This window comes from Monodelphis domestica, chromosome 2 (genome assembly GCF_027887165.1).
Source record: "Monodelphis domestica isolate mMonDom1 chromosome 2, mMonDom1.pri, whole genome shotgun sequence".
Lineage (NCBI taxonomy): Eukaryota > Metazoa > Chordata > Mammalia > Didelphimorphia > Didelphidae > Monodelphis > Monodelphis domestica.
Genome location: NC_077228.1, coordinates 360,561,800 through 360,581,150, shown reverse-complemented (window position 1 = coordinate 360,581,150; position 19,351 = coordinate 360,561,800). Strand labels below are relative to the sequence as shown.

The following is a 19,351-nucleotide window of genomic DNA, read 5'->3' as shown; positions in this document are numbered from 1 at the left end:
TCAATGTGAACGTAAATATGCACTAATTAAGGATAATGGAATGTACCCATATTTCTAATAAAGTGGGAGTTTGGAGGATCATATTAAATGGATTTTTCCCCCCCTGATAATTCATCTGCAGAGTAATGTGCATTGAAAACTATTAGAATGGACTGCAATCTTTCACATGATAAGAGAGATGCAAGTGATTCAGATTTAGGAAAGTTGAAATTGTGTATAATTTAATGGCTAACTCACAAAGTTAGAAGTCAAGCTCTTACCTCTACTATTGGGTACTCTGTGGCCTCAGACTCCCTAAATGGTCTTGGGGAAGGTACTTTTTGTTCTTCATTTTAGAAAAAAGATGAAAGTGTTGTTTGTGTTAGCATCACCAATAATCATATTAATGTCCAGACATAAGATGCAGTCTTTCAGTGGAAAACATTATTACTGATTATTTTTTTATAGACTAATGGAGAAGAATTTAGGTCCTTGAAAAATCTAGGTCCATTTATTATTGGTGCATCTCTTCAGTTCTCAGTAATGGAAAGAATCTTCAGGACCCCTCCCATCTCACGTTTAGTTGGCTGAGCTATTCCACCTGCTAATTACAGCACTTGGGATTGTAGCCAGATGGCTAAAATGGAGCTATTGTTGGTAGCTGGTAGTGACCAGGCAGTAAAGGGAATTTATTTTTATAAGTACCTTCAGTTCTATGGTATCTTCAACTTTTTATTTTTTTTTCCTTTCTGGCTACTTTTATTTTTAACCCTTACCTTCTGTCTTAGAATCAATACTTTGTATTGGTTCCAAGGCAGAAGAGTGGTAAGGGGTAGGCCACTTGCCCAAGGTCACACAGCTAGGAAGTGTCTGAGGTTAGATTTGAACCCAGGATTTCTCACCTCTAGGCCTGGCTCTCAGTCTACTGAGTCTAGCTGCCCCCTTTTGGGCTATTTTTGAAATTGCTGCAGTGAGGAGTCTATTGTTTATTTCAACCCAGGCTTTCTAGCTCTAGTCCAGGGATAGAGATTAAACACACACACTGTCCCCTGCCTGATGGATCATCTGCTTGTTGTCCATCATTACTTGATGCCCAACATTTATCCAATATTCTCTTTTATGGATAAAGATCTGGTATAGGCAGATGTGAATAGGTGGAATGCAATGTACATGTTTGAAGCAAGGTGGAGCTTTGTGTAGAGGAACTGTTGGTCCTGGGGATGAAGGCTGCTAGGATCATTTCCCCCATTTTGGAAATGAGATTAAGAGACGTTTTCAAGTTAGATAACTAGCAATTGGCAGTATTGGGACTTCTATTCAGGTCATGTGACTCCAAGGCTTTTTAGTCCTTTCTCTGCTATGTAGAGGAATAAGAACATTCTATAAGGAAGATGGAGAGGAAGAAGGAGGACGTTCCTCCACTCTTGGCTGAGGAAACTTCCTCTTTTTCTGCAGTTTACAGTTTGAAAAGTTCCCAGGACATGGAAAGGTTAAGTGATTTCCCCAAAGTAACTGAGCTAGTACTCATCAGAGGCAGGAATTGTCTAGGTCTTTGTTTTTTGCTTCCTTTTGAATTTATTTAATTAATTAATTTAGAATATTTCCCCATGATTACATGATTCATATTCTTTCCCTCCCCTGTCCTGTAGCCAACGAGCAATCCCACTGGGTTTGACATGTATCATTGATCAAGTGTAGGTCTTTGTTTTGAGGCCAGTTCTCTAAACCTATGTTATACTGCCTTTCCTATTGAAAGGAGATGGATCATACAAGTGAGGGGTGTGTGTGTGTGTGTGTGTGTGTGTGTGTGTGTGTGTGTGTTTAACTCTTTAACTCTATCATAAAAATTGTCTCTTTGTGTTTCTTCTAAAGGAACATCTGGTAATGAGTACTAGATGCTGATGCAGGATGGCTAAGAGTGGGGGGGATTTCTTGGATAATGTTGGCTGATCAATTTGATGAACATTTTTTTTCCCTAGTGCATTGCTATTACAAGCAATGCTTTCATTTCTATCTAGATCTGTTTGGGCTTTTTTTTTTTGCATTAGGAAGAATTTTTCCTTATGTTTCTTCTGGGAAGATGAATCAAAGCCACAATTGACATTTTCTTGTCCTGAGTGAAAGTCACAAAATGCCCTGGGAAAGCCATATGACTATATTCTTAAATTGATTTTACTTTGTTTAGGGAAGAGGGAGAAGAAATTGCTAGCAGATCAACCCACACAACAAGTGGTGTGGGAGTGGAGAGGAAGGAGAGGAAATGGGATCCATTTGGTAACCTCTTATTTTGATTAAATTTTCTTGCTAACTAGGCAAAGCTCTGGTTGCCTTGTTCTAGTTTGGTTATGTAACTGGGTACAAGATTTAATTGTCAGGGTTCTAAGAAAGGAATTTCTTTGGGAGGCCTCATCCTTAGCAGTTCTCATTCTGTTCAGCCAAAGTTCTCATCTTGTTGATATGGATAGGGTTCAGAGTTTTCATGGTCATTGACACATTTAAGTTTATTTGAGTTTTATAGTATTGTTTTGTTTGCTTGATTTTGTAAGGAATTAAATTTTATGGTTGGACTAAATACATGAGAATTTTAAGATAATACTGTGTTCTCTGATTTAAAAGTATTACAGCTCAAGTCAAATTGTTTATTTACAAAGAGGTGGAAAAAGTGAAAGTAGAGGAATGTAAAAGAGGGTAGAGAAAATGTTTAGCCTATCACTCTAATGTTGCTCTGGTACCTGGCTCAACCCAGGCAGAGTTTGCTAATCCCTCAGCTGAAGGACTCAGTGGTGAATTAAACAAGGGTTCAACCCACGTGGGCCTCCTCCAAGAAGGAGAAGCCTTTCTGGAACTAATCACTCCAGAAGCCAGGAAAGGAGAGACAACTTTTCACTCACCTAAACTGAATTTCCAAAGGGAGAAGATCCAGGAGCATTCTTACCAGAAGTAGTCCAAGATCCAGAGTCTCAGGTCCAAGTCAAAGCTCTAAGCTGCAGTCCCAGTCCAAGGTCCTCCAACCCAAAAATTCAGGAAGCATTCTGTCCAAGAAAATTCTTTTACAGGAAGTTAATAACTTTTTATAATCCTTTTTTTACATCAATTCCTGTCCCTTCCTCCACTTTATGGGGACCAATTGCAGTCTTTAAATTTGCTTAGCACTACCAGGGGGTGGTCATTCATTTCAGAGTTGTCACCCACCAGTGAGTGGCTTTTGAATTTCCCCTACTTAGTGTTAAATAGGGGTGTCTATGCTTTTGGTTGATTAAACTTAAAAGTAGGCAAGGGGAGAGTTAATACCATCTTAATAGATTTTTGGCTTCATAAAATTTGTTATTTATTTATTTTTTACAGAAAAGGTGAGGGGGCAGCTAGGTGACTCAGTGTATTGAGTGCCAAGCCCAAAGACAGGAGGTCATGGGTTAAACTCTGGCCTAGCTGTGTGACTCTGGCAAGTCACTTAATCCCTATTACCTAGCTTTTCCTGGTCTTCTGCAATACTTAGTATTGATTCTAAGATTAAGGCAAAGATTAAAAAAAACAAAAAACAAAACCAAGGTGAATTTTTTAACCCATCCATAAATAAATAAATAAAATATTAAAATAACAGTTTTATAAAGGTTTTTTAAAAAAAATGATTTAAGATGTAGTCATTAAGATCATCTGAGAAAAGCTGAGACCAGCTGTGATTTTTTTCTTTACTGTAGGTGATAAAAAATATATCATGGGACCAAAATTTTCTACTCTTGATGCCACTGTCTTTGGACACTTGGCACAGGCAATGTGGACCTTACCTGGGACAAGACCTGAGCGACTAATCAAAGGTAGGCATTGAAATCTTCTTATCTGGGAAATTAGTTTTTTCTTTTTATTGAAAATATGTTTGTCCAATGTGAGTTGGTACAGCTGTTTGGGAAGCATCATTATTTGTGGCTAAGGGATCATTCAATTTCTTTGGAAATGCTAGGACACTTGAGAGATAGCCTATTGGGTGAAAGATTAATTCAATAACACATAGCAATCTACTTAAAATGAATCTCATAAAATGAAAATGAGATTTTTAAATCATAATAGCAAATCTATAAAATGTGCAATTATTAATAGAATAATACATTTCCTGGACCCCATGTGTAATTTTTGAACAGTAGATCCAGTGGAATTTCAGCTGTTATGACAGAGACAGATTTCTGCTTCATTCCTTCTACTCACTAGAAGATTAGTCTTTTTTCTACCTCTGTCCACAGAGAAATTGGGGTACCTCCTACTCTCCACCATTGCTTTAGAAGCCATTTCAGATAATTTCTGACTTAAATTCTACCTAGGTGGAAGAGAAAGCAAAGCTTAAGAGCAAACATTCCAAAGAACCTGAATTAAGTCAAGTTTACTATTTCTAGTCCCAGACGTGTGGCTTAAAGCTAGGAATTGAAGGTATGACTTAACTCTAGGCCCAAGTATCTCAGAACTCCTTGTTATAATCTGTACTCTAGGCCACTTATATTCAAATCCATTAATAATTAGAAAAACCTTCTTCATAGTCCATGGGACTCATGCTCTGTATTCACCATGGATACCACACTCAGTTCATGACCCCTTGGGGCACGTCCCTGTGTTGGCTGGAGTTAGCATGGTGGTGGAAGGCTCTTTCTTCCCCTCCCAGGGCTCAGTTTATCAACTGTGGCAATACCAAGGAGAATGGAGCTGGGGGCATCTCATAGCCTTGCCATATTCTATAATAGTTGTCTTTAGATTCAATTTATTAAAGAAAAGAACAGGTTTAAATTCTATTCAGTGCCAATTTTTAACAGAAAGTTTCTTTAGGAAGTTTTTTCATAAATGATTGGGCCTTGACTCTACATCTTCTGATTACCATTTTTGTCTCTCTTAGTCTCAGTTTCTTCATCTGTAAAATAAGTAGTTTGAACTAGATTATTTCTAAGGTCTCTCCATCTTGTTACTAGAAATACCTATATTTGTTACAAAAGTGACTTCCCAGAATTCCTTAGTTGAACTAGTTAAAAAACCCAGGAAGTTTTTGACCTTTGACTCTCTGAGTAGTACAGATCTTCAGTTTATTTATTTATTTATCATTTGTTTACTATTACTATTGTTGTTATTAGAACTGGAAAGGACCTTGGAGATCATCTCTCACTGAAGGAAGAAAACAAAGTATTAAGTATTTACTATGTGCTAGGCACTGTGCTAAGCTCTTTAAAATGATATCATTTGATCCTTCCAACAATTCTGGGGATATAGGGACTATCATCCCAATTTCACAATTGAGGAGACTAAGGCAAATAGAAGTCCACTTGCCCTCTGCCACAGAGTGAGCAAGTGAGGCTAGCTTTGAACTCAGGTTTTGATTTTAGCTCCAGTACTCTTTCTTTTTCTCCACCTTCCTCTTATTTTACAGATGAGTAATCTTGAGGTCCAGAGATATTAAGGGATTTTTCCAGTCTGTAGAAGATGGTGATTGGGATTTAAGACCAAGTCCTTTAATTCTAACTGCAGAGTTCTTTCTACTGTACTAGGTAAAATAAACAACCCAATCTACCAGATAATTTATTTTCAAGTGATATTTATTTAAATCAGCATCTCCCTTCCTGGGATATTGATCAAATGAGATAATATCTGTAGAGCACAGTGCTCAGTATTGTGATATGGAAATCACTTTAAAAGACTGATATATATTAATTTAAGGTCATCAAGGAATTCAGCTATATAATTCCTAAATGAAAACTCAAGTCAGCAGTCAACCTTTTATGGAGTTTTTAATTACAAACAGGAGGAAGAAAGGTATTAGAGAGAGAGAGAGAGAGAGAGAGAGAGAGAGAGAGAGAGAGAGAGAGAGAAAGGGGAGAGAAGGGAATAGGGCTTAAATACTCCCTCTGCTTAGGCTGGGTCAAAGGCCCAAGCCCTTAGATAGCTGAGACAAAGAAAAGAGATCAGTCCCTATCACTCACGTGACCAAAATGGAGAAACAGTCTCAGGGGCCTCTACCTCCAGCCTCCTTCAGAGCAAGCCCTCCTCTCAGATCTCTCCAGGAGCTCTCCCTCCAGGACCTTTCTCCTCTCAGACTCCTTCAGAGCAAAACCTCTCAGAGCAAAACCTTCTCCTCCTGTTCTCAGACCGCTATCTTTAAGCAAACCATCTAAGTCCCCTCCCCTCAGTTCTCACATCTACCAATCACTGTTGATGTCTCCCCTGTGCCAATGGTGGCTCTAGCTTGACCCAGGACCGCCCAGAGGTCTGTTTCCTTTGCACATGTCTGTTGAAGGTCATATTCTCAAATAATTAAATCTTGATCTTTGCTGCAGCCCTTCCTAAATCCTGTTACTCTGAGTAGGGTGGAGATTATAAGTTCCAAGACCTGGTTCTGTCATTCCAAGTATCTCTATTGTATCAATTCTAAAATCAATCATGACTCAAAGAACTTCCTGTTCTACGCTTAAGCATAGGTCAAAGCCCTTTCCATTGTTTAGCAAAAGGTTTCTGTCCTAAAGTAGTCTTAAGTAGGGAGGAGAAGGATCCTCCCATGCCAAGGAGTTTCACATTCCAATAGAGTTCTTACTATCAGTAGGAAATTTTTTCAAGTATGAAATTTCCCAATGGTGAAATTTCCAACATTCATAAGTCTAAGAAATTTTAAGGTTTACAGTATATAGCAGGTGCTCTATAAACATTAGCTATGCGCTATTATTAATGCCACAATATTCATAAAAGGAAAAACAGAGACTCAATGAGGTAAAGACTTTTTTCCTACAGGATTTTAATTTTCATGACTGGAGCCCACAGCCTTCAAGGCTTCTGCCAGACATGAGGTCACTACAGCCTCCAAAGAGATCTCCAAAAGAAAAGGCTTGAGGACCTCCCTTGGCCTTTAAAATCAGCCCCCCAAAAGAGAGAGCCCAAACCACTATTCCTTAGTGTTCTTATCCTTTTAGGTCTCATTCCTTCCATTCGGTTTGGAACTGTGGCGTTTCTGGGGTAAAAAATACACCCCTTTTTTAATGTCACCACAGCAGATGAGGAGAGGAAATGAAACTCCGGCTTTGCCTTCTTTTCTCCTTCTGTGTGATTCTGGGCAGTTAACTTTCTGGGATTCAGTTTCTCATCTGTAAAATAAGAAGGCTGGACTAGATGACCCCTAAGGTGTTGCCTAGCTCTGTATCTATATTCCTGTAATTCTAGCATTGGCAAGGTGAACCCATCATTTTTTTTCTGAGCTTATATGGATAAAATAACATTTTTCTTAGATGCTAAATATTTCTCCTTTCCTTGCTTTTTCTTTCTTGTTGCTAGGCAACTGTGCCATGAGAAGCTAGGGGTAAAGAACAGGCATGAAAAGTTTGTGTTTTATATATCCATGAGTCATACCTATGATTCTCTGGAGGGAAGAGATCAGTGGAGATTAGGGAAAAATTCTATCCCTTTCACAGAGAGCTGTTTTTCCCATGGAGTTGTCCTGCTCTGGGAAGGGTCCTATCATTCTATAATTTCACTGTGTCTTATGTATTTTGTATTTATTTATATACATATAATGACCTCCAAAAGAATGCCAACTCCTAGAGGGCAGACACTATTTAATTTTGTTTTTGTAGCCTCAGTGCCTCGTAAATAGTAGGCCCTTTATTAATTCGTATAATCAAATGAAATTTAATCCAATTGCCTTCATGGAATTGAGATAAGACACAGTCTGGGACCAATGAACATTTTATAAAATTTTCATCCATCTCCCTCTTTGCTGGGTTAGTCTCATTGCTCAAGTCCCCTCCTGGAGGGAGTCTTTTCTAGACTTCTATGCAGTATAGGTTTAAAATGTTTTAAACCTTACTCCTACCCCACCCCATGCAGCTTACACATATTATAATTAGTAATGGAAATTCCTTCCACCAGTAAGGTCAAGTAATGGTACAATATACTTTAAAAGTGCTTACTATTCACTGTAGAGAAAAATAGTTGAGGATCTTAGATGTAGGACTAGAAGAGATTTCTGAGCCTTCTAATTGAACTCTTTTATTTTATTGAAGAGGAGATTTATGTTCAGGGAGATCCAATGACTTGCCAAGCTCACATAGATACAATCAGAGGCAAGATTTGAACCCAGACACTTGACTCCAAAGAGACTTTTCCCCCTACTCTACCACCATGCTTCCCAGTGGCATTTGATCCTTCCCTTTATCATTTGCTTCTCCCAGCAAGTTCCATTTAAATTGGATTAGGGGAAGAAGACTTCCTATTTTCTATAAAATCTTCTTTTTCAGTCAATGTTTGCAAATTCTTGGCTCTGAAGAGTCACTTAGAGAGAGAGAGAGAGAGAGAGAGAGAGAGAGAGAGAGAGAGAGAGAGAGAGAGAGAGAGAGAGAGGAGAGTATTAGAAAGCAGAAAACAGAGCCATTCATTCCCTGAACAGACTCCTATGCCGCATGTCATTTGTCACTGAAGCATTGGCATCTTCATTGCAAACCTGCACAAATGTACAGAGGAAGCAGGGTGACTTTCTTTGAGCTAAAGTGTTGACAGTCTAGAAGTTAAGCATAGGACTTTAGGAAGGACCAACAGATGGTTTGAGCTTCTTTTTAAGTAGGGATTATCATATTCATTGTCTTAGTATATCCAGCATCCAGTACAGTTATAGGCACCTAGTAGGCAATTAATAAATTCAGGGTAACAAATATTCTTCATTTCCCTTTACATGATCCTCAAATTATTCAGAGTCTGTGCCATTCTGTTACTTATAGCCATGTAGTATCACATGAAGAATACTGGTATTAAAAAGAGGAACCTACTTTTTTTGGGAAAACTTTTGGGGTCATTAAAATGATTTTCTAATTTTTCAAAGGCAGTCCAGCTCATTTCCCTCATTCCCTAGAATTTTTTAATTCTAGGTCCAACTCATTGCCCATTTGCAATGTCTTTTCAACATACACACATAAATAATATATATCTATATCTGTATCTACACACATGCATATCTGTAAAATAAAGAGATTGGATAAGATGGCCTCTAGAGTCCTTTCTGGTTTTTTTTATTTGTGATATGAGGGAAAGTGACTTCCCTAAAGTCATGTATGTGATAAAAGTCAAAGCGAAAACTTGAACCCAGTTTTCTTGACTCAGTGTCACTTCTCTTTCCATTCTACAGTGATGTGTTCCTGTGATCAAACCAACCACTCACTATATCCAAGACATTGAGAAGAAGCTGCCAAATTCAGCATGTGTTTGTGTACATTTCTAGTCTAATAGTTTAACAAAGGCTTTAGTTACCCATCACCTTATGAAAATATTTGGTTAATAGTCCTGATCTGAATGCTGGTTGTAAAATTCAGATTTTCTAATGAAATACCAAGAGCTTTTTTACTAGTCTGCAATCTATATAGAACAGTTTATTTTATTTTTATTTTTTATTTATTTATAAATTTTATTTAGTCAATTTAGAACATTATTCCTTGATTATAAGAATCTTATTCTTTCCCTCCCTTCCCCCCCAACCCCGTTTCCCCTTAGGAAGTACGGTTTAAAGAACACAAAATGATTGGTTGGAGAATAAAGTGTAAATAAAAACATAAGTGACACAGAAGCATTTATAGCTTTTGTTTTTTAGATCCTAAAAATATTCTGAGGAAAAAGGCTATGAGAGGATACATAACTATTTGACCTAAAATAAGAAGAATAGATATTTATCTATTTCTTTAAGGTATCTGAAGGAGTTTTAGAACAACACTTTGAAATAGATACTCTTCAGCCAGGACCTAATTAGTGTGAATGATCAATTGCATTAGGTGATCATATTATTTGAATTTATACTGCATATTTCTGTTGGGCTGTGAATTAATTACAATATTTTATGTAATTATAATGCCAAATATTTCAAATTAGAATATTCTCATTTTACAAATGAAGAAACTAATGCGCAGAGATGTTAAGAGTCTTGGTTGTAGTTCTTCAGCTAGTGTCAGAGTAGCAGATGAGCTTAGATTTCCTTGATTCTGTTTAACATTCTATCCACTATGCACTGCTGGACCCATGACACCCCTTATGTCCCCTAACCAACTCCCCTACTCTTGCAAATACAAATATATAAGTCTATTGATTGATAGTGTTGGATGTGTAGCTCAGTTTTCAGTAGTTATCTCTAGTATGGCTACTTAGCAGTAGTATTTATCAGTACTTCTGGCTAGCTTGTCACCTTTGTCTTGGAAATGAATGAAGAGAAGCTTGGACAGTGATGTCCTTGGGCCAAATGATGAAGTAACAGTTTGCCTTTGGTTCTCTCTCATGGTGATGTCTGTGCACCCTTCCACCTTTCTCAGAGTCCTTATTGTTATCTTCCTTCCAAGCATTTATTGTAGGTCCCATTTTTGTCCTCTCCTGTCTATTATCTAATTTCCTGAAGTGCTTACTGTTAACTAATATATTACCTAATAATGGTGTATAAGACCAACGGACATCGAGTAGTATTTGTATTTTAATGATGGAATTTTGAAGATGCTGGTATCTTTTCCTTGTCCCCCTTTTAGGTCTGGGATTTTTCTCCATTGCCTCAGTTTCTTCAACTGCAAAATAGGGAGACTAATAGCATCTACCTTGCAGAATTCTTGCAAGGATCAAATGACAACATTTTTGTTTAAAAAAAAAAGAAAACATTTAACAGTGCCTGGCACATAGCAATTGATATGCAAATGATCACACCCTTCTTTCCCCTTTCTCCTAATAAATGCTTGTCTAAATGGATTGCTAACTAGTTCAAGTTTAATTCCATTCATCACCGATTTGATTTCATCAGTCATAAAATTGTGTTTGGATCTGAGAAGCATCCAAAGTTAATTAGAAATACATAATTCAGGGCAATTTTTATAGAACTTCTGGATCTTAATACTTGAGAAGTCCTTAGAAATTCTATCTGTAGAGAAATAACTTTCCAAGGTCACAGAACAAAGATTTTCTTTGTTGTAATTTTGCAGTTATAATGTGTTAAAATGAAATAATTTTGTATGAATAAATTCATTAACATATAATGTATCACCCTTTAAAGCAGTTTTGATAAAAAGTCAATAAAGAAAAAACAGATAGAAATTCAAATTGTTATAAATATCTAAAACAAGGGTCATTTGGATTCAGTCCATTGATCCTAGAGAACACTTTAAAAGAGTGAGAGAAAATGAGACATAGGGTCATGTAGTGGATAGAGAGCTGGAAGGAGGAAAGACATGGATTTAAATCGTAGTTAGCTGTCCATTCAGACAGCAAGGATATATGGAGCACTTTTTGTGGTCCAGGCACAGTGCTAAGTTCTGGAAATACAAATACAGAGAGAGTACCTGTTTATAAGTTCTCTCTCTCTCCCTATGTCTCTACTACACTTCTGATGTATTGCCTGTGTGACCCGATCAATCTTCTAAAACTAAGTTTCAGAGAAAGTACTGACTGATAGTTCTGGGAGAGGAAGTTCTTCATTTCCCCCTTTCTTAGGGATGCTCCCTAAACCAGTGAAATCATTGGTACAGTAAAAAAAAAAAAAAGCAAATTGACTTTTACATGGTAGTGCAAGAGATTCAACTTATATATAAGGAAGAATTTCTCAAAAGCAGTGGGTTTCTAATTGCCAAGAGCAGTTATCAAGGATGATTGGCAGGGTAAGAAACCTATAGATACATGCACATCAGAATTTATATTCTTTGTCTGATAGGGCTTTAAGACTTCAATGTAGTAAATGGTTAAGATGACTTCCTAAACATCTTTCTAGTCCAGAGATTTTCTGGAGGAGGTAAATATACTGTGGTTGAAAATGTGACAGCTCCTGCTTCCTCCTACACTCTCTTTTCCTGCCCATCATGAGGTACTAAGGTACTCAATGTTGCCTTCCTCAGAGCTCCGTAGGGAAAGCTGTTAAAATCGAAATGGTTCTCATAGCTGTTAGGGTGCTGCGGTGCCCCATTAAATTGGTATCACTCTTCAGAAAAGGTTCTCTGGTTTATTTTGCTGATGAAGAAATTGAGTTCTTGAGACATTAAACATTTGGCTGCAGGTCATGAGTATTGCCTCTGGAAAGGGAGCCCACATTTCTGATTCTGGGCTATCACTCATTGATCTAAGTCCTGTCATTTCAGCATCCATACCAAGAGGTTTTAGCAATCTTTTGATTTTTTTTTTTAAAGCTATGATGACCAGATGCAGCATCTCAGGATATTTTAAGTTTTTGAATAATAGTTTCTGTTTTAATTTTAAAGACGCTATTTAAATAAATGTGAATTCCGTCTTTGAAAATGTTATTCCAATATTGGATCTATAATCTCATCCCTGTAATATGCACCAATGATGTAGCCTGAAACCTTTGTTTGCCCATTTCTGCAACTTTTGTCCATATATTCCCAGTGATTTTGGGTAGCAGGGTGATGTAGTGGCTAGAGTGGAGCTTGGAGCCAAGAAGATATGAGTTTAAATCTGGCCTCAGACACTTACTAGCTTTGTGACCCTCTGAGTCACTTAACCCTTATTTGCCTCAGTTCCTCATCTGTAAAAGGAGGGCAAGCTGGAAAAAGAAATGGTAAATTACTCCAGTATCTTTGCCAAGAAAGCCCCATGGACTTGTCCATGAGGCCACATAGAGTTAGACACGATTGAGCTATTGAACAACAGCAAATCCTATAAATTTGCTGTAGTAGGTCTGCTAGCATGTTGGGTACCTTCCTCTTGTTTCTTCACATTTCATGGATACCAGTAAAAAATGGACTTTTTGTCAGTTATCCCTTTCTCTTGCCTTGTGAGCAATCTTTTTTTTAAAGAATCTTGGACATTTCTTTGATGGTATGTTTTATACTGTTTTTCCCTTTATAATTCCTTATTTGTAATGTGTTGTGGCCTTCTCCAGGAACTTCAAATCCTCAAATCATTTAGAGAGTAGAGTCCCAGAACTCACAAACCCAAAGAATACTTATATTAAAAAGATGGGACCATTTTTTCTGGAAAACTTTTGGAGTCACTAAAATGATCTTCCAAATTCCCAAAGACAATCTAGCCTATTTTCTTCCTGTTAAATTCTGGCCCTAACTCCTTGTCCATTTGTAATTTCTCTTCAAGAGATATTTATCCTATTGGATGACTTCTATAGATTGTCAATTCAGTTGCATAACAAAAACTTGGCAATAGGCATTCTTCATCCACTTAGTTTATCCTAAGTGAATGATTAGGCTGAAATCTTTTGAATTATTATGGATCTCTTTTTGGAGGCTATGCCATCTGGCTTTCTACCTCCTCATTTAACTAAAGTTTCTTCCTCTAAAATGACAAATAATCTCTTAGTTGCCATTTCTAATGACCTTTTCTCAATTCACATGCATTTTGACCCTTCTGAGGTTCTGGCATTGTCAGTCACTCTTTTCCTGGATACTTTGTCCACTCTAGGATTTTGCAACACTACCATCTTCTGAGAGTTTTACTCTTCACGATCTGACCATTTCTTATTCTCCTCTAGTAGGAGAATGTATTGCTTGGTGACTTCATTAGCTTCTCTTGGTTTAACTATCATTTCTACACAGTGGTTCCCAATCTTTATGTTCAACTTTGATCTTTCTCTTTACTTCCAATCCCATGTTACCAGCTTTCATTTGGACATCTTGAATTGAATGACCTATAGACATTTTAATCATAACTCTTCCAAAACAGAATCAATGTTCTCCCTGTCCCCCATCCTCTTTCCTCCCAACTAGGATATTACTATTGAAAGCATCATGGTCCTTCTAGGTGTCACCCTTGATGCCTAACTCACACTTACCCCACATAGGTCATATGCTGCCCTAGCACGCCATTTTTACCCTTACAGCATGTTTTGTATTTGTCTCCTCCTGTCCAGCTATCGTCTTCCATCTGGACTATTCGGATAGCCTACTCATTGGTCTTCCTGGCTCAAGTCTCTTCCCACTCCATTCCATCCTATACTCAGCTGCCAAAATGGTTTTCCTAAAACATAGGTCTGACTTTGCCATCTCTACTTGGGAAATTCTGCTTATTACCTCCAAGATCAAACATAAAGTCATCTGTTTAGCTTTTACACCATGTGCCTTTCTGACTTTTGGTTGTTTCTTTATTTTATTTCCCTCCATACCCTTTGCCATCTAGTTACACCGACTTCTTGCTATTCATCTACAACACTCTCTCTTTTGACCCTTTGCATTTATTCCCATGTATGGAATGCTGTCTGTCCTCACCTCTGACTTAACTTCCCCCTTTTCCATGACTCAGGTAAAATGCTGTCTTTCTGAGTTCTCTCTCCACTCACTTTCCAAACCCTACCCACTGAGATGACCTTTCATGTGCACTGTGTATATATATAATATTTTTTATGCTCATAGTTATGTATTATCTCCTCTCTTGGAATGCATGTTTTTTGAGAGAAGAGACTCTGCTTTTGTCTTTTTCTCTATCCCCATTATTTAGCACAGCTAATCACATGCAGTGATTAATAAATACTTGTTCACTGACTAAATGACTCGTTGACTCTTAGGCACAAATATTTGTCTGAAATTCTGAAACTTTTCTTCTACATTTAAGGAAAAATGTCCCAGATTTGAAATTTCTCTATGGTTGGATTTGCCAATAAGGAATTCTTATATGTATATAAATGTACAAATAATTTTCTCCTTGCCTTCCCACCATCATAAAACATACTCTGTATTATCATATAGGATGCACATATTTCTGTTAGATTTAAATGAAACTTTTTTCATAGTTGTTACTAACATATAACAATTGTTGTTGGTTATAATGACTTGGACCTTACAGTTGGGAACAACTTTTAAAAAAAGTGCAGGTGTCTAAGATCTATGTAATTTTGGTTAATTGGAATGCTTGGGTAGGGGTACTATGACTGATTGACCCTTGTTTGGGTCTTGGTTTTATTGCTTGGCCAATATGCTCAATCTTTTAGAACCTTAGTTTCTTCCTTTGTAAAATGAAGGGGTAGGTCTAATGTCATGTTTATGTGTAGATTCTATGAGAATTCAATTTATTGATGGTTAATTAATAAACTTTTATTTCAACCCCTTGTGGCATTTAAAAAATTAAATATTTAAAACATCATCATTTCTACCCTACCTAAAGTTATAAAAATGGAAGGTGTATACAAAGAATGAATACAGAAATAAATAAATAGAAAACAGATCCTAAAGAAGGAGAAACTTATGACAGAAATATGGTTCAAAATTTAAACAGCTATAAATGTATTAGTTTTGTTGCTATTTAAATGAATAATACATTATTGTAAAAATGCATTAGTTCCACTTCCTGCTTTTGTAAGTAAAAGATATTGAGTGCATTGAGATTGTCTTTGGATGAGTCAGGACTTTGTAGTGCTGTGGGTCATTAGTGTAGAAGATGAAGGGAGATGGGTTAAACACGGAATGTCTTCAGACATCTCCTTTAAGGTTTCTTGTTTTTGTTTGTAAATCACTTGCCTTTTTTCCTCCTAAAAGTATGAATGCAGCAAAGATTCTGTTTTTCTGAGGGACCTAGTTGGTGGAATTCTAGGTAGCCAAGGCATAAATCTGTTTGTTAACCCATAATTAGGAATAGTGTATTTTAAAACCTCTCCCAGAATATCCAAGAGTTTTATATTATATGCTTGTGACTTTCCTAGAAAGATACAAAAAAAGCTATATTAGGTGTGAAGTTCTACACAAGAAAATTATACCCATATATGTATGCTTCAAGTATACACAATAAAAATATGTTTAGCCACAAATGCAAATATATTTGTGTTTTATGTGTGTGTGGCTCCCAAAGTCTTAGTGTTAATGGAGTTTTAAGCTTTTCATAGCTTAGAACTGCACACTCTCTATATATTGTCATGAGCAATGTTGCCATCTGGTGGAAAAAAGCACAATGTACCTATCTTTTTTGTTTCTCCCTAAAATTAGTCTTTTAAATCAATTGACTATCTACTTTTCCTTTCTTCCTTTCTTCCTTCCTTCCTTCCTTCCTTCCTTCCTTCCTTCCTTCCTTCCTTCCTTCCTTCCTTCCTTCCTTCCTTCCTTCCTTCCTTCCTTCCTTCCTTCCTTCCTTCCTTCCTTCCTTCCTTTCTTCCTTTCTTCTTTCTTTCTTTCTTTCTTTCTTTCTTTCTTTCTTTCTTTCTTTCTTTCTTTCTTTCTTTCTTTCTTTCTTTCTTTCTTTCTTTCTTTCTTTCTTTCTTTCTTTCTTTCTTTCTTTCTTTCTTTCTTTCTTTCTTTCTTTCTTTCTTTCTTTCTTTCTTTCTTTCTTTCTTTCTTTCTTTCTTTCTTTCTTTCTTCCTTCCTTTCTTCCTTTCTTCCTCTCTTTCTCTCTTTCTCTCTTTCTCTCTCTCTCTCTCTCTCTCTCTCTCTCTCTCTCTCTCTCTCTTTCTCTCTTTCTCTCTTTCTCTCTCTCTCTCTCTCTCTTTCTCTCTTTCTCTCTCTTTCTTTCTTTCTTTCTCACTTTCTCTCTCTCTTTCTTTCTTTCTTTCTCTCTTTCAGTGTATATTCCACCCCTGCCCATTTTCCCAATATAATTTTCCCACAGTGAGCTTTTTTTTTTTTGAGAAAAATAACATAAAACTGATGAACAAAAAAACTTAAAGGATTTGCAAGATTCCATACTTGTAGCCCCTCATCCTATCCTATCCCTCCCTGTACTAATGAGAGAAATAGGTTTCATCCTCTTTTACCCATGACTCAGAATGCTGATTACAAGTACTCTGAATTCAGCTGCCTTTTAGTGTTTATAAGAACAAGAGGATCATAGATGTAGAACTAGAAGGGACCGCACAGACTATGTAATCCATCCCCCTTATTTTAAAGATGCAGAAACTGAGGCCCTGGGAGATTCAGTGACTTGTCCAAGGTCATTCAGGTAGCAAATATTAGGAACTCATTTACATGATTATGTTTATTGTATGTATGGGAGTGTTTAATTCCTTATTTCTTGCTTTTTGCTCAAACCATACCTTGATTCTTTGAATTCCCTTGATTGTTTTTTATGATGTAGTAATATTCCATATTGTGGTCATATGACATATATAGTCACTCCTTGGTCAATGAGCACTTTAAAAATTTCCAGTTTTTTTTTTGCTACTAGAAAAACAATTGTTATGAATATTTTAATACTTTGTTGTTTGGTCGTTTAGGTTGTGTCTGACTTCTCATGACCCCTTTGTGGTTTTCTTGGCAAAGATGCTGGAGAGGTTTGCCATTTCCTTCTCCAGCTCATTTTATGGATGAGGAAATGGAAGCAAACAGGGTCAAGTGACTTGTCTAGGGTAATGCAGTTAGTAAGTGTTGGAAGCCAGTTTTGAACTCAGGAAGGCGAGTCTTTCTGGCTCCAGATTTGACACTCTATCTGCTGTGCCACTTAGCTACCCTATATTTCAGTATAAATAACACCTTTTTGTTATTTGACTTTCCTGGGCATATCTGCTTAGGGATAGAACAACTAAGGTAAAGGGGAAAAAGTAATTTAGTTCCTCTTTGATTACAAATAATTTTCTAGAATGTTGGATCAATTCATAGCGAGGTGACACATTATTTGAGAGTTCTGGACTTGGGATCAGGAAGATCTGAGTTCAGAAACTTCCTAGCAATGTGATCCTGGAAAGCAACTTAATTTTTCTCAACCTCAGTTTCTGTATTTATAAAATGGATAATAATAGCACTTACCTCCTATGGTTGTGGTGAGAATCAAATGAGATGATGTGTACACCTTAAAGGAATATGGACATGCTAGCTGAAGCCATCATTATTATTATTTACAGTTCTCTTCAAGAGTGCATTAGAGTGACTGACTTCCTGACCTGCCCAACATCGATTGCTTCTGGTTTTTTACCAGCTTGGTCAATAGTATGGGTGTGAAGAGAAACCCCGGAGTTGTTTTGATTTGAAATTCTTTTATTTTTTATAAATTGAAGCACTTAAGAAACTATAGTTGTTGTATCATCTGCATTTTCCCTGAAAACTATTTGTTCCTAAACCTTGAATGCTTATCTTTTGAATATCTATTTTTTCATGGCACAGTTAGTTTCCTTTGAGTCATACTTTTAAAAACTAAATTTAGAGAATGAAGAGATTGATTCTAGTGATTCGGTAACATTCTATAACTGGGAATGGTTGTTTCTGAAAATTCATTATTGGTCATTATCTATAAAGTCAATATACCATTATCTACTTTCTGGATTATTTTTACTTAAGTTTTTAATTTGATAAAGACTTTTTCCTAGCATGTTTCTGGGCTATCTTTGGACAATTCTATTACCTGAGAATTTACTTTAATAATTCATGGATATGTGATCTCATCAATGTCAATATTCTCTCTAGTGATAGAGATCTGGAACTGTTATGTTTTCTTTGCCCCACTTCCAAATATAACATGTATTAGGAAGTCGCATAAATAGGCATTTATCTACTGCTTTGAATCTTCTGTTCTTCTTAGGATCTTAGATGGGGTCATAATAGACTTAGAGCTGGAAGAGCCTGGGCAATCATGTTGTTCAACCCTCTCATTTTACAGGTGACAGAGCTGAGGTCCAGAGAGATTGTGCCTTATCCAGGGTCACACAGGAAGTAAACATTAGAATCAGAATTTGAACACAGGTTTTTCTGACTCCAGATTCAGGGTTTTTCCCAATATACTTTCCTGTCCACTGATCATCTCTGTCAAAATGAATGATTAAGATCTCAGGTTTCATTCATCCTATGCCAACACATGTTTTATTTTGCTTGGACCTGTGATTTCATCAGTGTAGGGAACTCTTGTGTGAACACTCTCTTCACTGTCTATAACTGATAGTCTTGGGGTGGTTGGCTTCCTGGATCTTAAATTTAGAACAAAAAAATACTTTATTAGTCAATGATTCTAAATCCTTTGTTTTATTAAAAAAAACGGAGGCTCAGAGAGCTTAAAATGACTTGCCTAGGATCACACTGCTAGTAAATGCTTATAGTAGAATTTGAACCTAGAGCTTCTCAATTCTTAAGTTCATTTCTGTCTGTTATCTATATCACATATTGCTTCTCTGGGGGGTTTGCTTGTGGTTGCACAGCTACTATGTAACTGAGGTAGGACTTGAACCTGGGTCTTAATAATTCTAAGTTTGAACTTCTATTTATTTTTGGACATTCTATTCATAATTGCTGATTATATATATATATATATACATATATATGAGGATTGCTGGAGATACATTCTGAGACCCATTTTCTGTTAACTGAGGGTAACTGAATCATTGGATTTCCAAATTAGCCCTTGAGGGGGTGGGGGCACTATCAGCACCACTGCTTTTGTGCTTTGGGGCCATTACTGCATTATTATTAAATAAGGGCTTTCTTAAACAAAGGCACTCTGATAACACTAATATAAGTGGGATCAGAGAATGTTAGAGGCA

The 19,351-nt window shown here is 36.8% G+C and overlaps 1 protein-coding gene across 1 annotated transcript in view; it reads left to right on the top strand.

The window, feature by feature from the left end:
• FAXC (failed axon connections homolog, metaxin like GST domain containing) overlaps positions 1 to 19,351 on the top strand; it is a 78,237-nt gene that overhangs the window by 45,547 nt on the left and 13,339 nt on the right. Inside the window, exon 5 of the mRNA XM_003340471.4 lies at positions 3,678 to 3,794. Within this exon, the coding sequence (XP_003340519.1) occupies positions 3,678 to 3,794 (117 nt within the window). The remainder of the gene's footprint in view (positions 1 to 3,677; positions 3,795 to 19,351) is intronic.